Here is a 19,172-nt window from a genome sequence, read left to right as displayed (position 1 = left end):
GCACTGGTTAATGGCCAGATGATGTGCACAGCAGGTTAGAGAGAGCTCCTATAGTGACTAAGAAGACAGCAGCAGGATGTGGTGGCCATTTGAGAGACCACAAAAAAGATCTATGGGTCTTCAAAAACAACACAGTGGGTGACTCATCACACGATTGTTCCTTCATTTGAAAGAAAATAAATTCTGACTTAGGGGTTTATTAATGAAAACAATTCAGCAAACCAGATGGCAAGCAATCCATCTTAACCTAGCAGTGTCGTTCATAAAGCATCTTAACAGACTTCCAGAAACACAGTTTCAACAACTAGCCCAGAGACATACAAAGAGGAACAGCAAGCAAGAGGGAAAGAAGCAAGTCTAGAAATGGTTCAACAGGTATATCTAGAAAATTCTCAGAGTAAAAAGGAGTTGGCTAAATATATTTACCAAGCCCTCAGTCTTCAATCTCACCTTTTTACCGATGCACTGACACCTCAAGAAAATGGCGTAAATAAGGTCTATAAGTCCCTTAAGCAACAGCCCTCCCTGCAGAAAGTGCCTATGCTAGCGTGAGCGCAGCACGAGGCTGAATCCTGGGGCAGATAGAGAGAGCAGCCAAACACACACCGGGCCTCGGGTTTCCGTTTCCTGCCGTCTGGGGGTCTGGGCAGCCCAGGCAGTGCGGGTGCACTGCTGACCACAGAGAGAAAAAAAGACAAAAAAACAAAGAGAGAATGCATGTGATTCATCCCAACCTGCGTCCACCAGCATAGCTATTATCACACCACTGGGGGACTGGTGCAGACCCAGTGCAGTGCAGTGCAGTGCATTGCAGCACACAAATCCAAAGATGCCAAATCTAATGGGAGACTGAGGGCTGCCTGGCTTTGTTCATGTGGCACATGGTCAACAGATCTGGTTCTCAGTGGGCTGAACCATTGTCACCATCAAACCAGTTGCCATGGTAGCGCCTTCCCATTAACCTTGTCAAGCCTGAAGCCATGATCATGAAGGCTTTGTTACAGAAAATGAAAGACCCCCCCCCCCCCCCCCCCCCCTTTTTACTCCAATCCAAAGAAATCTGACAGAACCCCCCCCCCCCCCCCCCTATAGAGCATTCTGGATGTTCTGTTCGCCAGGTAAAGGGCATAACTTTATCAAATGTGGAAAGAAATCTGTGTGCACATCTCAGATTCCTCAGATTCACCTCAGTTGCATGTACATACTGAAGCTCTATACTCTCCTTCATTTTGTTTATTCAATGAACCAAAGTAAAAAATGAATAAGCATGTGGTCCCTCACAAAGAAATGTTTAATAATTCCAATTCCGCATACCGTTTCATTGTGACAAGGCATCATTACATCTTTTATCCTCATATTTGTCAAATGTATTACGCATTTAGTATATGCATTCTGCGCACTGTGTTTTGTTCTTGTGTCGTGCTGTGGTACAACACAGAACTGCACTACTACTTCATACTACATTTGCTACAATGACAATAACGCTCACTCATTCCTTCATTCATTCATTCACTGATTAATTCATTCTCAAAGAATTCATATCGGCCTATGATTTCCAAAAAACCTACACTGACAAAGCTACCACAAGATATTTAGCATCTACTGTCAAATTTGGCATTAGTAACACGGGGGCATTTTGCATCTCAAAAAGTTTAACCCGTCAAATTCTGAGGCTGCTGCCTGGTGTATCTAAATGTGCGATTTTTCTGGACAAAAACAGGAGCTCAGTCTACAAGTCTTGCTGATGGGGCTCAGTGGGACGCCGTGAGGGTGCCTCCACAGCGTCTGGGAGCGGACTGGGCACGGAATGGGTGCGGACTGGGCACGGACGGGGCAGCAGATGGGGGCCGTTTGCTCCTGCAGCCCCGCTACTTGTCGGATCGTCCGCGTGCGGCAGGCAACCCTGCTCGGCGGCGACTCTCACTCAGGAAGTGTGTGGGAAGGTGAGAGGGAGCGAGTCACATGGGCTTGGCACGCCGAAGCACACCAACACGAGCGAGGCATCGCTTACATAAATAAGCATCTATCTCCAACATCCACCAGCACATGCGCCACCACACATAACCTAAACCTGGGAATGCGATGCTGACCTTTCTGCAGGAAGTTCAGAGATATTATGAGTATGCTTTTATCTAAAAGAAACAGTGGCCCAGTTTATTTATAGGGCTGCAGCGAGCGTCCATATGCAAAGGACATTTTGCATGTTTCCATGTCAATGCTAAAGATACACTGCAGACTTGGTTACACCTCCTCTGGGATAAAGTAATAAGGCAGTGCTTGGCTATAACTTATCATCAGCACATCTATTGTAAGCACTGTGTTATTCACATCTCAGAGAAGCCCTTCAAGTGTACTATAAAGAGGAAGGACCCAGCGAGGGGTGGGTAATACAGGCTAGACATATCCATAGAAACACCTAACGCCTACTTTGCTCACCTTTGCTTGCCTTTGCGGTGACAGAGAGAGTGATAGTAAGCTAGAAAGAGAGAGTGTGCATGAAAACAGAAAAGTGGCTCACAAGCTAAGTGACAGCTTGTCCCCTGGTCTAAATCCTGACCGTCTTCATTCCATGGCAGGGGGCATAGCCTACTCTAAAAAAATATTTTAAAAAAGGGCCTGTCATATATAACTGAACAAACAGGTATTTTACAGTCTACAGTTGCCTAAATAAATAAATCCTAATGACTTATCAGATTTATGATGAGCATCTTCCTCAAACCTTTTGGAGAGCTACTGGTACCTCGGGAGCTACCTGTTGGAGACTCCTGCCCTAGAGGTACAATCCTCAATCACATTCTATTTCGTTTTGGTACAAAGTTGAAGTACTAAGATTACTGGAGTTTCCAGATGAGTTATTGAGTGCTGGCAACTGCATGTTAGCATTGCACCTTGGAGAAACTGTGGCTGTCCAAGTTAAACACCCTCTGTTACCACACAGACACATACTCCTGGGCAGGTAGCCTAGATACATGTACAGGCATGTAGAACTACAATCAGGGGGGAAAGCAACGAGTTCAGCCATTCCTCCCAGTCAACCCCTCCCAAGCACAACTGACCTTCATTTGATGATTAATGTGCTTTGACCAACGAGGGAAGTTTGTGCTGGGGTCTTTTTTTGCTTCATTCTTCGAAGGGGAAAAAAGCAAATAGTTCCTGACACTCTCAGGGTGAGGTGCGCATTCCTGACATTGCGAGACGTGTTTTAACGTTCACAGCTTGATGGTGCCAAAAACATACACGTGGAAAGATTTCTTTCAGACACAAACCAATATTTGATATGGCCTTTTCCGTTTAACTGATTGAAAGGAGACCGAAACTTTAGTCAATTATTAGAATATCTCTATAGCCTGCATATATGTGCAACAAAATCATATCTGTGCGTATACGGTTAAGAGTGTTTTGGAACCGCTGTGTATCAGAAAAGCAAGAAATGCTCGATTAACCCGAATTCACCAATTCATATGCAAAATGTAACCTAGATGCGTTCTGTAGGCTACACACGGAGAGTCAACGACCCAGAAACATCGGTGGAAACGTTGGGGGGAGACAATCCAGTATATCCAAATGCTTGACAATCGCGCATTTCAGCGATCACCATAACTAACCCCATATGGCCGGAGAAATCAGTTATTTTTCAGGAACCTACCATGAACGAAATAACTGATTAACCGACAAGACACTACGAATTACAGATGAGGTAGGGTACATCTACATCACATTATATACGATCAGTGTTGAAAGTAGACCCATTACATCATAACTTTACAAATAAATGACCTAAAACCGCTCAGTTCAATCAAATACTTACATCGGCGCAAATAAATCGTGACGCGAACAGGTATCACATGACGAATGACAACAGCTTCAAGCCACTGTATTTCCAAGAAAACCTCAATATGGACATTTGAGTTTAGTTGAATAGTTACAGTAAGTGTCACTACTTTGTGCCTCAAGCCGTTCAGCCGTTAATAACACTACTATTGCGCTGACCCTCGCCAGGGACGCATATGCCAAGTCTTGGGCGCGTTCGAGGGAGTGGGTCGGAAATAGCTTTAGGTTTACAGCTCACCCATCCCACGCTGACGTCAAAGTCAACAGCGACTTATATTTCGGATAAATAAAAAAGTAATTGACATGTAAGTCTACTCAACATGTACTCATGCAGTAGCCTAGATACCCAAACAAACATTTCCTCACCCAAGTAAGCTCGATGGCGTCAGTGCGCTCCAATTTTGTTTTGCATAGGTGAGCAACCTCTCATAACTGATATGGTGATAAACAGGTACGTCAAAACATGCCAACACATCTCACCAAGCACAAAGCAAGCCTTCTGCATTTATGCAGCATCAGTTATTGTAAAGGAAGTGGGATTAACTTTCCTTTAGGAAATGGCACTTGACCAGTTATCAAAACTCTGTCTTTATATCGACTTAATAAAAGCCAAAGAAAACACAATTCACGGCCACAATTTGCTCATTAGGTAAGGTAGGCAATTACTTGGACTCACAGGCTGTGTATTTCAACATGACACTTGAAGGAACACTTTTTGGCTTTCTGATCAGCAATCTTCTTACCAAGAACTTCAACCTCTCTCCCTTCTCATACGCACGCACCCACCCCATTGCAATACGGTGGTGCCCATCTTGTGCCCTGATACTCAAGGCCTAATTCTCAGACACAAAAAGCCCTTAAGCCCAATCCTGTGCACTGTAGTAACTGAACTCACTGAAACTGGCAACCAGTGAGCAGAAAATTGCAACTGTAACACAATACACCCTGTTTGACACACGTACAGTACATTATGCATTTCAGTGAGTATCTGGCAGCAGGGGTGGCACAAACATCACACACACCTGTCAACTGTGGTGCCCCACTAAACAGTGCAGGGTCATTCGCAACATCTGTGTCCATTCAGTCGCAGGCCGACTTCCGCTGTTTGACCCACATGATTGCCCATGCAGGCAAAGCCAGTTTACTGTGGCTGGCTGTGTCGGTGGGGCAAAGGTCCCTTTTGAGCACACACACGCCAGCTAGCAGGCAGCATGGAAGCCTGCACTATATTAGATCAGCTTGAGCTATTTAGCTATTTTGTAATTCTTATTAACAAATGACTAGGGGTGAAAATGTAAACAGGGAGGGCATAAGGCTGACTGCTCTTCTCGTCATCTAGGAAATAAGACAGAAAAGAGAGGGTACCTTATTTAATGCAATGAATGAACACTTACATGGACACTGGCATGTAAGATAGGTAAAAAGATGCCCCCCTTTTCTCTCAAAAGAACAATTTTCCAGAACTGGCTGGGAATGAAACTGGCTGGGAATGGCTCATGTCATGTGTCCATGCAGGATAGGATGAATACTCCTGGTAGCTCTCTGCAGGGGTAAACTACTGTGCCATGGTTTAAACCCCCAGAAGGCCCCCCAGAGGTCATGTGTTGTCAAACACTGACTGACCTCTGCCCCCATCACTCAGGACTGGGTGTGTTTTGTTTACACATCATCATTGAGGCATCAGCTTGCAAATGGAGCTGTTGCACCACCATAACATAATACTACACTACACTACACCACACCACACCACACCACACCACAGGTCTAGTGCAGTGTATGCTGTAGGCTACATGACACACAGAAAACCCACACAGCTCGTTCAGATCCAACTGACTCCTCCCCCGCTACTATGTGCGTACTGTACAGTCCCAGATGGTCCGGAATGGAGATCAATGGAGCATGCTGGTCGCTCCTGGCTCTAACGTTGCTTTGAGATACAGGAGATCCCCACCCAGGCTATATAGAATGGAGCGTTAAGCCCGCGTCGCATTACCTACATGTACACCCTCACCGACGCTCAGCTTCCTGAACGTAGTTGGTTCTACTTTCAGACCATACGCCTATGCCTTAAACTAGCCGGAGTGAGGCAATAAGCAGGACAGTAATTCGTGGCACAGATTCCAGAGAACCATGTGAGATGATCTGGGCATCTAAATGGAATTCAAATCACACAGTGCAGGACTTGTGGCAAAGTAGGCTACATAATGTATCCCTTAGGAACGTAGATAGGATTTCGGTCCCATTATAAAGATGGATGGCGATAACAGTGCGCCCACAGCCGACCCAACTGCTATTTGTAGACTACAATGCGTTTGCAGAACGTGACAACCATTTGATAAATTGCTCTTGCCATTAAAATAAGCATATGTTATCAGTTATCATACATTTCACGTTGAATAAATGTCCGATGACAAGAGACCGAGTCTTTCCATCGGAAGTAGCCTACATGGGAATGACATCAATCCACGACATTTATGCAACTGGAAGGCAATAAGAGAGTTTTATAGCTCAAGTTTTCGATGCCATTCCATGATGGACTGAAATCAAGTTGCATATTTTTTCGGTGCCTGACAGAAAAGGAAATTATCACTGCTTGCCAAACGGTAGTGCCCTCGTGTAGCTTATTAACTCCATACGGTCTCTAGTGAGTTGACGCCCAAGGCAAAATATAGCATTATTCAACAAATAAGCGGACGTCGCTGATCATGAAAGATCTCAAATTATGCTTTTCCCGTCTGTCACCTCTGACAAATGCCAGGTTAGCGGTCAGTGGTGTAGCGGCTTCCGTATGCCCTGCCTAATGTTACATTGTGACAACAGGGACAGGGTGTGATGCCTACAGAAAAGTAGCAACAAACTAACAGCACCAACAGATCACTGTTGCGGTCATTTTCCAACGTTACGTTGCACCTAAGCACGACCAACCAGCTGTATTTGGAACAATTGTTGCACAGTTCATTTATTACTGGCTTTCCCTTCGTAGTGGCCCATTAACCGCTAGCATGGAAGAGCATTATAAACCATGTGTGCCGAAATGAGCCATTGTTTCACGAGCATTGTTTCGTTGGACACGGGTGTAAATGTGAGCTACAATAATAAATGATGTTACATATGTTTCCCGTTTTAGTCATGCCACTATAGTCTACAACACCGATTTTGCGATACAGTAAAACTATGCGGCTGATACATTTTCACTCTATCACCACGCTAATCCAAACCGCTCTGTCACATGCTACCTTCATCGACTGTTGCATTTTCATTAAACATTTCTAAATGTAATAAGCTGCTATCGAATCTAACTCCCCTAAATCCATCTACATTCTGAGACAGAAATGGAAAATGTCCGAATATGACCTACCTTTACTGTAGAAGCGATGTAAAATAGGTTTCCATGTACCACGCTAAGCTCAGGGAGAGCGATTACTTCGTTCAGCTGTTTGCTATTTCCGGGTTAGAGAAACGTCATTGTACCCAGCACAGGTTCAGACCTACACAGTGCAAGCTCTGCTTTTTGATGAATGAAAAAAGAAAGGGCTTTCCTTTTCATTTTCGTTTAATCACACAAGACTAAGGGGATTTTTTATGGTGACATTTCTCCTTCAGCATCAAGGTCATTAGGCTGTTGACTGTGTTGAGCGCAATATAATGAATTGCATAGCTATAGGCGATGAGGATGTGGGCGGCTTGCTCAAGACACACCTGGGGGACATGTAAAAACCCGTTATGAATTGGATTACAAAGAAGCAACGACCACTAGCCCTGCTATGCTGGCTTTAACAAGGGTGACTTGCCTACATGGAAACTATGCATCATCATGTCAGTTGTCAGTGGTGTGCTTGGGCTATCAGTGCTGTCAGTGGCCTTACTTTCCTCCAAGAGATCACCAGGTGCCTCATAATTACTTAATTAGCTGATGAACACATTCAAAGAGACACACCTGTATTTAATTTGTATAGGCCTACACCTAATGCCTACGGGACTGAGAACATAAAAGAATCCATTTCTGCAGTCGAAGTCAACCAACTGGAATAAGACAGCGGTAAACACTTACACCTATAAGCTTCAAGGTTGTGTCTGCTCGTTTACTTGGTTAAAATGGGAAAAGAGCGAATGCATATCAACTTAGCCATAATTGGCCATGTTGACACTGGAAAATCAACCACCACAGGCCACCTCGTGTACAAATGCGGTGGTGTTGACCCGAGAACCATCGAAAAGTATGAAAAAGCGGCTGCACAGGTTTGTCTTGTAGCGTTATTCCTTTTGCTAGCCAATATTCCAAATTGCTCTATCTAAAATGTGTTGCATTGTTCCTCCAGATGGGCAAGACGTCCTTCAAATATGCCTGGATTCTAGACAAACTTAAAGCCGAGAGGGAACGGGGCATTACAATTGATATTTCCCTCCTTAAATTCAACACCCTCAAATACACCATAACGATAATTGACGCACCTGGACACCGGGACTTCATCAAGAATATGATCACCGGTGCTTCGCAGGTAAGTGGGCCTAATACGAGTTTGGACTAGCCTACTACAATGTGGAAATGCGTTTTAGTTCATCGATGACCGTTGCTTTCTTGTGTCTGTGCATAGGCCGATGTCGCTCTGTTGATGGTGTCCGCTGCCAAAGGAGAGTTTGAGGCTGGAGTCTCGCGTAATGGACAGACAAGAGAACACGCGTTGCTGGCCTACACGCTCGGCGTCAAACAGCTCATTGTCTGCGTGAATAAAATGGATGTGACGGAGCCGCCATTCTCCCAAAAGCGCTTCGACGAGGTGGTTAAGAACGTAACCACATTCATCAGGAAAATCGGCTATGACCCAAGCTCTGTGCCTTTTGTGCCCATCTCTGGTTGGAGTGGGGAGAACCTAATTGCGCCATCTCAAAAGGTAGCGTAATTCGCAACAAGGCATTTCATATAGCCATTATTGACCTTTTTTCAACTGATTTTTTTTTTTTAATGCGCTCAATTGAATGTCCCTCTTAGATGGCTTGGTTCAAAGGATGGAAGGTGAGGAGTAAACAAGGCAACGCAAGTGGCAAGACTCTCCTAGAGGTCCTTGACTCCATTCATCCACCTGTGCGCACAGCCAGCAAACCCTTGCGTCTACCCCTGCAGGACGTCTACAAGATTGGAGGCAAGTGTCGGTGGCCAGAAATTGGGTGTTTCTCAGTCAAGGTCGTTCTTAAACCGTATACTTGACTTTTTACACTGCTAGAGTGCACTGAGTGAGCGCTTACATCAGTTTAGCCTACTTTTCGATGATTAGTATTGTCCCAATATCTGCACTAAACGCAAGTTTTTGAAGTCTGCAAGTAGGCAGTTTGAGACACAGCCAAGGTGATCTCCTTCAAGGCTACTATTTGAAGGATGTTATGTCACAGTCCCACCGAAGTACTGTTGCAATGTCAAGCATCCATCAAATTCTACCAGAGCAGATTTTTCAAGAATGCATGTCTGTGGCTTTGAACACTGGGATCCTGTGTGCACATTTATGGAATATTTAAAATCTGTACTTAACAATACAGTTCCTATGTAGGCTATTTAAATGAGAACATATAAACACTTGTCACTATGTAAAGTGGCCTAAATGGCATGAGCTCAGGTCATTTGACAGTTTCTGAAAAGTTGACCCGTTCAGGGTGTGTGTGGCCCACCTTTAATGGGGTTGACTCTGTCTACAGGTGTTGGTACCGTCCCCGTGGGCAAGATTGTGACTGGTGTGCTGAAGCCTGGGATGGTGTTAAGCTTCTCCCCTGCCAGGCTTACTGGTGAAGTCAAGTCCATTGAAATGCACCACCAGGGATTGCAGACTGCTCTTCCAGGGCACAATGTGGGCTTCAACATCCGTAATGTTTCATCGAAGAACCTCCGCCGGGGAGATGTGGCGGGCAACGCCCAGCAGGACCCGCCATCAGAAGTCAACAGCTTTGTTGCCCAGGTAACCATCAATCCCAATCATACTGTAGACCTCTGAAGTTTGCCTAGAAAAAAGCCACCATCTTTGCCCAAATAAGGAGATCTGGTATCTTGAGTTTTTTTTTTTTTTTCTATGGGAAAATAACATGGGGATTGAATTTTCGCACCTGTTTAACTCACGGGGACTAAGAAATTGTAAATGCAGATGTTTTGCACTACAATGTTTTATCCTCTGCCTTCAAGTGCATACTGTGCTCTTTGGTAGGTGAAGATGGCACACTTTGATCTTTGCTACACAAGAGCAAAATTGCAACACAACTTGCCATAACTGCTTTTGGGCAAAGATGGCAGCTTTGGATCCTATTTGTAGGCTAACTTCAACTATTGCATCAGATGGTGTGGCAACTTGAATGAGGTGCTCCTCACAGTATACATCCTAAAATGGCTTTCATTTTGTCTCCTATAGGTAATCATTCTGAACCACCCAGGAAAGATCCAGGCTGGCTACTCCCCAGTGCTGGACTGTCACACGGCGCATGTCTCCTGCCGCTTCACTGAGCTCCAGGAAAAGCTGGACCGCCGCACCGGCAAGAAGCTCGAGGACAAACCACCGCTGCTGAGGTCTGGGGATGCTGCCACCATCAAGTTGGTCCCCAACAGGCCCATGTGTGTGGAGAGCTTCTTTCAGTATCCTCCTTTAGGTGAGAACATGACACACACACGCCAGCTGTGGCATATAGTGTAGGCCTACTCATGCTTTTTTGTGCTGTATAATATTAACAAACTGCTCATTTCTTGGCTTTCCTGCTCCATAGGTCGGTTTTCCTGCAGGGACCTGAAACAGACTGTGGCTGTTGGGGTTATCAAGTCTGTTGACAAGGCTGACCAAACCCCGAAGAAGGCACAGAAAGTTTAAAAGTTTAAACTTAAGTTTATTTTGTTCTATGTTTACCAGCACTTCGGTATGTGTAAATTGTCACATTTTAGTTGTACACTGAAATATTTTTAGTTTTATTTTGTTAAGATGTAAAAAATTAAGTATTTTACTTTAGATTTAAAGTAGTAACCACAATGAAGTTGTGGAGTATTTAGTTGTCTTATTGCTGAATGACTTGTGCAATGAATTGACTTGTAAGTTGCGTTGAGTGCAATTAAAATTTGTTTTGAAATTGCATGAATACACTTGTCCTTAGTGCAGTACTCAGAAAATCCCATGGAAACTAAAATGGTTACAACAGAAAGTCTTTAATCGGTATAATGGGATGATGGATTCACCTGCGTGGGGTTTGGACATAGTCCTGCAGTCAGTGTGGATAAGGATGTGAACTTTAAAAAACATAACTCAAAACATTTAAATCCAGTTTTACAGCAAACAAACACCGGAATGGCAGTGCCATCACCTCCCAAAATGAAATGCAAGAATGTTCTTTGATCTCCATTACATGTGCAAGGTATTGGAAGTTCAGTACAGGTTTTGGGGGGGGGAGAAAGTTAAACTGCACTACAATTGCACTTTCAATTTCTTAATTCCATTCAGCCAAGCTGATTTATCGGCACAAGTTCTTAGCCTCTGGTTGATCTTTATGGCCATTTCACATGAACTTGAGACATTTGCTGGTCTCACAACTTGTGGGTTCAATCAACCCCAGTGATTTATATAAGGAAAGGAGCAACAATGAAACTGTCCCTTGCAATGTTTCAGAAAGAAGCCATAGCATTAAATGGACTGAATGGAAGGGTTTTACTGCATACGTTTAACCATCATCTCATCCCTCTCAAGGTGCAACATGTCGTACATTTTCTAACACTATTCTGCATTTCGAAAAGTGAACAATGTAGTTGTTTACAAAGTATATTACCGGTTTATCTGCTTCAGTGAGTTTTCAAATACTTTGATGTACTGTACTATAATCAATAAGTGTGTTGGCGCATGTCAGTTGTGAACACAGTAGAAATCCATGGCGATTCCATCTGTTTCTTGCAGTACTGTTGCATGTCTGGCCTAGGGGAGGGGCTTAGTTATATGGGGAAACTTGATGTTAAATGTTGGATCATATTCATAATACATATGACTGTATATTACTTATACAGCTGAGAACAAGACATATAGAAATCTAGATTAAATATGACAAGTTGTTCCACTGTTAACTTTTAACATTATTAAAAATTGGGTCACCGAAATAACATGAATTGCAACGTAGCTTTTGTACAGATTTCCCCAGTCATTACTCTACGGGCACAGAAGTGTCAATCCCAAACTGCATCACTTTGTATTACCGAAATGGTCTTCATACGTGCACTCTTGTTGTATTACCGACATGATCTTCATATCATACGTGCACTCTTGTTGTAATAGTGAAGTGTGGCACCATACTTGGCCCCCGTAAGACTATTGAAAATATGATGCATGACCAGAGGTGGAATTATCCAGTTTCAGTGAGTACCACATATCTGTGCCAACCATTAACTTAAACCAGCTGATTCTAATTAGCACAACTCTTCAGCTAGGTAGAGCAGCTAATTGATGAGATCACTCAAATTGCATGGTGCTAGATTAATACACCTGTGGAAAGGGACCTGATGAAATCCATGAATACATGATCGGACTCTTACTCTCAGAAGCTGGAGTTTTCCACCTCTGCGCATGACAAAACACCTCATAAAATATGACAAAAGACAACATAAAATACGATTAGGGGTGTTATATTGCCAGTGGGCTCCCAATGCAATTCTGTAAACTCCTTCACAAATCACTGGTGCAAGTCTCTGCACTGTTCGACCAATCAAAACACTTCACAGCCTTCAGAAACACTGATAGAAAAAGCAAGGTATGGCCTAAGCTTTGCCTACCTTAACTACTATAGTTGAAGTAAAATGTCTTTAGAGATAAATGGTTGTGACTGGCTAGAAAGTACACAGTATGAAATGTAGCATGAACAAGGAGAGAGAAAGAGAGAAAAGGGGAGAGAGAGACTGTTCCAGAAATAGTGAGTGAGTGGGAAATATACGGAGCTGATCCCAGAGCTGTGTGTATACATTGCAATACTTCACAGGGACAACTAGAGGGACAGATCCTGGGTCAGTGTGTGTGTGTGTGTGTGTGTGTGCTGCTGGTGTCTGTAGCTAACCTGTGCCTTGAGGCTTCACAGGTTGTTTTTTTTTCCTTTTACAATATTTTTCCACTATTGTAGTCAGTGGATGTCACAGAATCATTATCAATTTCTTTTTTAAACACACAAAGCAAGCGAGAACTACAAACACACAATAATGGACATACATCTCATCCGTGGACGTGCTATAGTGGTAAAGTTAAGAGAGATGCTTCACTTGAAATCAAACTAACAAACAAACAAACAAACAAACAAACAAACAAAAACACTATGATCCCGAGGGCCGGCGAGTCCAACTGGACCAGGAGGCCGTTGCCAGGGCAGGCGAAGCGGGCTTTCATTGTCCATACTGACCGACTCGCCTCCCGTCACAGCCGAACGAAGATCCAGTCCAAACTAATACTGCACACATACCCGTCAGAAGCTCACTGGCCCCAAATGAGTGGTTAGAGGAAGGGCAAAGAACATGAATTCATTATGCACTTAATTGTTTTTTTTTCTTTTGTTTTTTTTTCTAATACACGAACACAGGCAAGTATATACACATACAAACACACACACACGCACGCTCACACTCACCAATATATGTACATTCGTAATATATACACACACACACTCTAACAGTACAAGCGAGACTGGTGTGGTAAGTACTGGGATCGGAGGGCTTTGTCTGCTGGTCAACCGGGTGTTCGGGGGTGCGGGTGAGAAAACCGTTCGTTAGCAGACAAGCTTTGTCCATAGACTACATGTACACACACACCAGATCTCCAGTACTGGAGATGCAGCATGGGCTCCTTGTCTTGTATAGGGCTGGGCTGGGGGGGTTAGTTTCTTCGATTTGTGAGTGAGAGCGAACCGAGGGCGGAGTGTCCTGGGTTTTTCATATCGCTGAGTGTTCCGTAACGGCTTGATCTTGACGGCTCGCTGCAGCAGCTATTTACAGTGTTGCCCTCGGCGACCGGAGTGTGGAGTGGAGAGGACCCAGGTCTGGAGCGGGGCGACGGGGGTGGGTGGGGGTGGGTGTACTCAGGGGTGGTCATTCACATCGTCTGGGTGTCAGTCAGACAGGATGTGGACGAAGGACATGGGAAACACGCCCTTCCTCTCCGGGTGTCCTTCAATGTGCCCGATCTAAAAAAAAAAAAAAACAGAACTGAACAAATTGGCAAGGGGAAGAGTATCTACAATGCCTCTTACACTCACACACCCCATAAAACCATTCCATAAATGCACTCCAACGGTCTGAAATGTGCTGGTTATGGACACCAGCCAACCATAACACATGTTTTATGGGGCCCAGAGAGAGTCATAACAGGTGGCCTGTGTGACTGGGTGTGCTCGCTGGGGTGTGCCGCCGCCGCCGCAGGAGGAAACAGACAGGCCAGATGTACTGTACTTACCCACCACTCCTGGTCTTCCTCTCCAGTCACTATGATGACCTCTCCCTCCACAAAGGTCAGCTCATCTTCATTATCTGCCTGGCAGTCGTAGATGGTCTTGACCCGCCGAGTCTTTGCCTTTGCCTGCTAAAAAAAACACAAACACAAACACATCATCAGCAGGTGCAAACACGTGCTCACCAAATAACAAACTCTATGGCTGCACCCACTTTACGACACTCAACAACCATTAAAGGCTCGTACAATTTTTCGAATGCAAAATGTCGCATCAAATGAGACTGTTCTGAACTTTTTTTTTTCATCGCAACGAACTTCGTCCTCTGTGTGTACAGACTAATTAAAATACATGTAATTTCATGCAAAATATCTTGTCCGAAATATTGTGTATTGTGTCAGTGTGTACGGGCCTTAAGTGTTAAGAACATACACCTGAGTGTCTTTCTGGCCGTAGTATGGCTTATTTATCTCAGAGCCATAGAAAGAGAGAGTTGCGACACTCTTTGATGTTACCGCCACGATCAAAAGTTCCAAAAAAAACTGTGCTGAATGGCTGAATCGCAGGAGGGTGGGATGTACTTCTGATGCTGGAAGGTGTAATCAATTAACTCATTGACTAGTGACCAAGAGATTGGCTGTAAACAGTTCCAAAAGCCCCATAACGACGAAATAGCCTGGAAAAAGCACTGCCATTTTTTTCTATGGAGGTCTATGGGAGTGTCGCCACTCTGTTTTATCTACCGCTCTGATTTATCTGCGAACTTCATTACGGTCTGTCTGGACTTTCACAGAAGTTACCACACATGGCCTTGTAAGAAGAGTCTTGTAACCGGGAGCTCACCACAGTGATCTTTCTCGGCAAGGGGACCGGCGTCTCTGGAGCGGACACTGGGCTTCCGTTGGTATCCTCGCTGGAGGGCTGGGCGGGGTGCGGAGATGTCTCTCCATGCTGATTGGCTGCCGGAGTGTCAGGGGGCTGCGGTTTAGGGGCCATCTCCGCGGGGGGTGGTTTGTGGGGGTGCTCCATGGGTCCTGGCCTCGGGGAGTGATCCCCAAGCTGGGGTTTGGGGGGAAGATCCTTCAGCTGGGGCTTGGGAGGCAGATCTCCTAAGTTGGGCTTGGGGGGCAAGTCGGACAGCTGTGGCTTGGGGGGCAGCTCCCCAGGCTTGGGAGGGAGATCAGACGGCTGTGGCTTGGGGGGGCGGTCACTCAGCTGGGGCTTGTCAGGTAACACGGACTTGTGGGGTGGCTCGGGCGCCTGGGGGGATTTCTGGAACACCTCGGGAGACTTCTGGAACACTTCCGGAGACTTCTGGAACACTTCCGGTGACTTCTGGAACACTTCTGGAGACTTCTGGAACACTTCCGGTGACTTCTGGAACACTTCCGTTGACTTCTGGAACACTTCCGGTGACTTCTGGAACACTTCCGGTGACTTCTGGAACACTTCCGGTGACCTCTGGAACACTTCAGAAGACTTCTGGAACACCTCAGGGGATTTTTGAAAGACCTCAGGAGGCTGGTGGGTCTTGTCCACAGAAGGGTGGTGGATGGTGTCAATCTTTCGCAGAGCCACTGGCGAGGAAAAAACAATGACCGATATTATCTTGAGTTCTTACCTCTAGTAGCCAGTAACTACTTAAATTGTGCATGTAGCACTAGTCACTCTTATGGTTAAAAGCATGTGTTTCATGTAGGTTTATTAGAACTGAAGTAGCAAGACGAGACACACTCACTCACACACACATGCACGCATGCATGCATGCATCTCATGCACAGGCACATAAGCTTTTGTAATTTATCACAAGTGCTTACAAAACAGTCAAGCACTTTCCAGTGACTCAGCTACATATTGATGACTTTCAAGTTCTTAGTTTCTTCCTCCATCACAGTACAGTTTCTGAGCACTCTCAGAAATCTTGAAATATGATCCTGAGGACTTACCTTTCTGAGGTAGTTTGGGAAGAACCCTTGGGCCGAGTGTAGACTTTGGGTTGCAAGAAGTAGTGCTAGAAAACATAGCAATGTCCCATTAAGATCACAATAACATGAGATTTATAACTGTCTCTATAACTGTCGGTTTAAGGCTTGAATTGATCTTCACTTACAAAGTTTTTATCTATTTATATAGATATACAGTGCCTATAGAAAGTCATCATACCCTTTTGAAATAGTTACTTTTTTTGTCTTACAGCCTGAAATCAAAACCCATTTTAAAAAAAATCTTTTCCAGTTTTATTAACAAATTTAGCTGTACAACATCAAAATAATGAAAAAAAAGTAAACAGTTCTGAAAATTAATAAAAAAATGAAAAACTAGAATAACAGGGTTGGAAAAGTCATCATACCCCTGACTTAATACTTTGTAAAGCTTCCTTTTGCTTTCATTACAGCCATTAATCTGTTTGGATATGTCTCTATTATAGCTTTGCACACCTAGATAGGGGAATATTTGCCCAATTTTCCGTAAAGAAATGTTAAAATTTAGTCAAATTCTATAGGGAATGGCGATGGACTGCTCTCTTCAAGTCAATCCACATATTTTCTATAGGATTTAAGTCAGGGCTCTGACTTTGCCACTCAAGGATATTCACCATCCTATCCTTAAGCCACTGCTTTGTTCTTTTGGCAGTATGTTTAGGATTATTGTCGTGTTGGAAGGCGAATGACCTCCCCATCCTCAGCTGTCTAGGAGAGGGAAGCAGGTTTTCCTTAAGAATGTGGGTGTACTTGGCACCATCCATTTTCCCTTCTATCCTGACCAATTGCCCAGTTCCCGCTGAAAAGAAACATCCCCACAACATAATGTTGCCCCCACCATGCTTCACACTAGGTATGGTGTGTTTTGGGTGGTGTACTGTGTTGGTTTTCGCCAAACATTGCGCTTGGAGTTCAGTGCAAAAACACATCTGGAATATTCTGCTACCATGTGGAAAAAGCTTATATGGTCAGATGAGACTAAAGTCCCTTTCCCACATGAGCAAGACATCCGGATGTCAAACGGATATCAAACGGATGGCTGTATGTGGGAACGCAAAACTCGGGTATTTTCTTACCCGGAACTCACCCTACTAGCCCCCTAGTACTACTTCTAGATGTTACCCGGGTGCGCTAGGTGGGAACGCAGCCGGCACAGTTCTGGGAAGAGATGGGGGGCGTACCGATGACGTATAGAAATGCGCCCTTGCAGCCTGCTTGCAGCGTGAGGCAGAAAGTACAAATTGCCATGGTAACGATAAACATTGCCCTACGAGTATGAACACAGACGAGAACACCGGAGTACAGAAAACAGTGACATTTTGTTGTGTACGTACAATAAAAATTTAAACTGCAATCACGTTGTTGTGTTTGGTGACAATGACAGGCAGGATTATCCTTGCAAACGTGAATAGCGTGAAGTGTTGCCGATTAGCTTGCAACTAGCTGTTTATTACAGTGGTTAGCAATTAACAGCTAATAGTTAACGTCGCTGTTATTTAGCATTGTTGCTTTTTGTAGGAGTTGGGAAGGAGCCTCAGCCTCAGACCTCTGTGTGCTGTTTATATATTTTCCAGGTGTGTCATTATTTTCTATTAATTTGTTGTGTTGGATGTTTATACCAGAGAGGGTTGAAGTAGAGCAATTGTTTACTGTGGTCCTGGCGTTAGCTATTTTTTCCTCTATGCTAGCTCCCGCTGACTAGCGAGCTAACTACTTCTGTTGTTTCATGATGTTTTGGATCTGATGCAAGTTCGCATCATCCAGGCAACACAGCACAACAACGCATTTATTTAGCGTCATCTCCCTCCCCCTGCAAGTGCTGACATTGCCCCACCCCTCGCGGCTCCTACTCGGGTCTAGTGTGAACACAATTACCCGTATCTCACTCGGACATAAAGCTCATGTGGGAAACGTCCGTGTCGTGCCTCTACCGGGTAAATATGTCCGGGTAACTTCTAGAAGTTAGGTGGGAAAGGGACTTAAGATCGAACTTTTTGGAGACTAAGGCTGGCTTTACACGACAACGCTCCCGGGTGAAACCGACAAAATATTTTATCAGATGTGCCTTTCGTTTAGACGGCGACAGCGTTTTTGGGGCTTAAAAACGCAAAAAAATGAACCCACCCTCCAGAGTGGAAATCTTAAAAACGCTCCACCGTTGCGTTCCCGTCTAAAGGGTTGACAACGCAAAAGTGTGCTCTGAGCTGCTCACGCTGGCTATCCTCGCATACGCGTTGACGTCATATACATGTGCAGTACAGCCAAAAAATAACAAACATGTCGATTATTTCCATCAGTCAGACATTCAAGTGGCCTTAGCTGCTTTGATAGCTATTCAGGAGTCCTTTCAGCACATAAGCAGAGTAATTACTGATATATCAGAACAGAGAAGGCAAATTAATTACTTGTGATCCAACGTCGTTTGCAACAATAGCTCGACCTCCTCGTCTGTCCAGACAAAGTTGTCTGTCTTGCCTCGGTTCTTAGGCATGATTTGGTTTTTGACGGTGGGCTATTTTCTTTTAAGTCTTATGGCTATTTTGCGCTACTACGGAGAAAGTAGAAGGAAGTTTCAACGCATGCGCGCGCTCTTGGTGTTGTTGTTTGGCAGTGCTCCACAGTATCACCTAGCCACCTGGCATGCATACTACATCAAATTTCACACACTTTTGCGTCACCGTGTGCATGCAGATTTCCACCCAAAGACGCTCGTCTAAACGCGAAATAAAAAGTGGGAACGCAACGCCACTTTTGCGGATTGTGTTCAGATCGTTGTCGTGTAAAGCTAGCCTAAGATTGAAGTTTTTGGACTGAGCTCCAGGCGCTAACCAAACACAGTATACACACCCAAACACACCCAAAACACACCATACCTACTTTGAAGCATGGTGGGGGCAACATTATGTTTTGGGGATGTTTCTCTTCAGCGGG

At 44.5% G+C, this 19,172-nt stretch overlaps 3 protein-coding genes across 3 annotated transcripts in view; 1 reads left to right on the top strand and 2 right to left on the bottom strand.

Annotated features, from left to right (window-relative positions):
* fam49bb (family with sequence similarity 49 member Bb) overlaps nucleotides 1–561 on the bottom strand; it is a gene marked incomplete in the record, with an annotated part of 46,660 nt that extends 46,099 nt beyond the window's left edge. Inside the window, 1 exon segment of the mRNA XM_062521250.1 lies at nucleotides 451–561.
* Nucleotides 562–7,838: 7,277 nt separating this feature from the next.
* On the top strand, nucleotides 7,839–10,932 carry eef1a1l3 (eukaryotic translation elongation factor 1 alpha 1, like 3). Its single transcript, XM_062521249.1, has 7 exons — nucleotides 7,839–8,070; nucleotides 8,151–8,330; nucleotides 8,427–8,723; nucleotides 8,822–8,972; nucleotides 9,520–9,776; nucleotides 10,221–10,455; nucleotides 10,570–10,932. Exons 1-7 carry the CDS (start codon nucleotides 7,927–7,929, stop codon nucleotides 10,668–10,670), a joined length of 1,365 nt encoding a protein of 454 aa, XP_062377233.1. The 5' UTR covers nucleotides 7,839–7,926; the 3' UTR covers nucleotides 10,671–10,932.
* A 47-nt stretch (nucleotides 10,933–10,979) lies between these two features.
* The window catches only part of asap1b (ArfGAP with SH3 domain, ankyrin repeat and PH domain 1b), an 87,435-nt gene continuing 79,242 nt past the window's right edge, over nucleotides 10,980–19,172 (bottom strand). Inside the window, exons 27-30 of the mRNA XM_062521248.1 lie at nucleotides 16,206–16,270; nucleotides 15,103–15,836; nucleotides 14,265–14,390; nucleotides 10,980–13,995 (exon numbers count right to left, since the gene is read on the bottom strand). Coding sequence (XP_062377232.1) covers nucleotides 13,921–13,995; nucleotides 14,265–14,390; nucleotides 15,103–15,836; nucleotides 16,206–16,270 — 1,000 coding nt within the window. The 3' untranslated portion in view covers nucleotides 10,980–13,920. The remainder of the gene's footprint in view (nucleotides 13,996–14,264; nucleotides 14,391–15,102; nucleotides 15,837–16,205; nucleotides 16,271–19,172) is intronic.

This window comes from Sardina pilchardus, chromosome 19 (assembly GCF_963854185.1).
Source record: "Sardina pilchardus chromosome 19, fSarPil1.1, whole genome shotgun sequence".
Lineage (NCBI taxonomy): Eukaryota > Metazoa > Chordata > Actinopteri > Clupeiformes > Clupeidae > Sardina > Sardina pilchardus.
This window is presented reverse-complemented; position numbering and strand designations above follow the sequence as displayed.

What these genes read in the sequence shown, in the direction of transcription:
- eef1a1l3 (XM_062521249.1), top strand. Translation starts at nt 7,927, where the DNA reads ATGGGAAAAGAGCGAATGCATATCAACTTAGCCATAATTGGCCATGTT. An exon ending in ATGAAAAAGCGGCTGCACAG is followed by an intron (nt 8,071 to 8,150) that starts GTTTGTCTTGTA and finishes TTGTTCCTCCAG; the next exon opens with ATGGGCAAGACGTCCTTCAA. An exon ending in CTTTCAGTATCCTCCTTTAG is followed by an intron (nt 10,456 to 10,569) that starts GTGAGAACATGA and finishes CCTGCTCCATAG; the next exon opens with GTCGGTTTTCCTGCAGGGAC.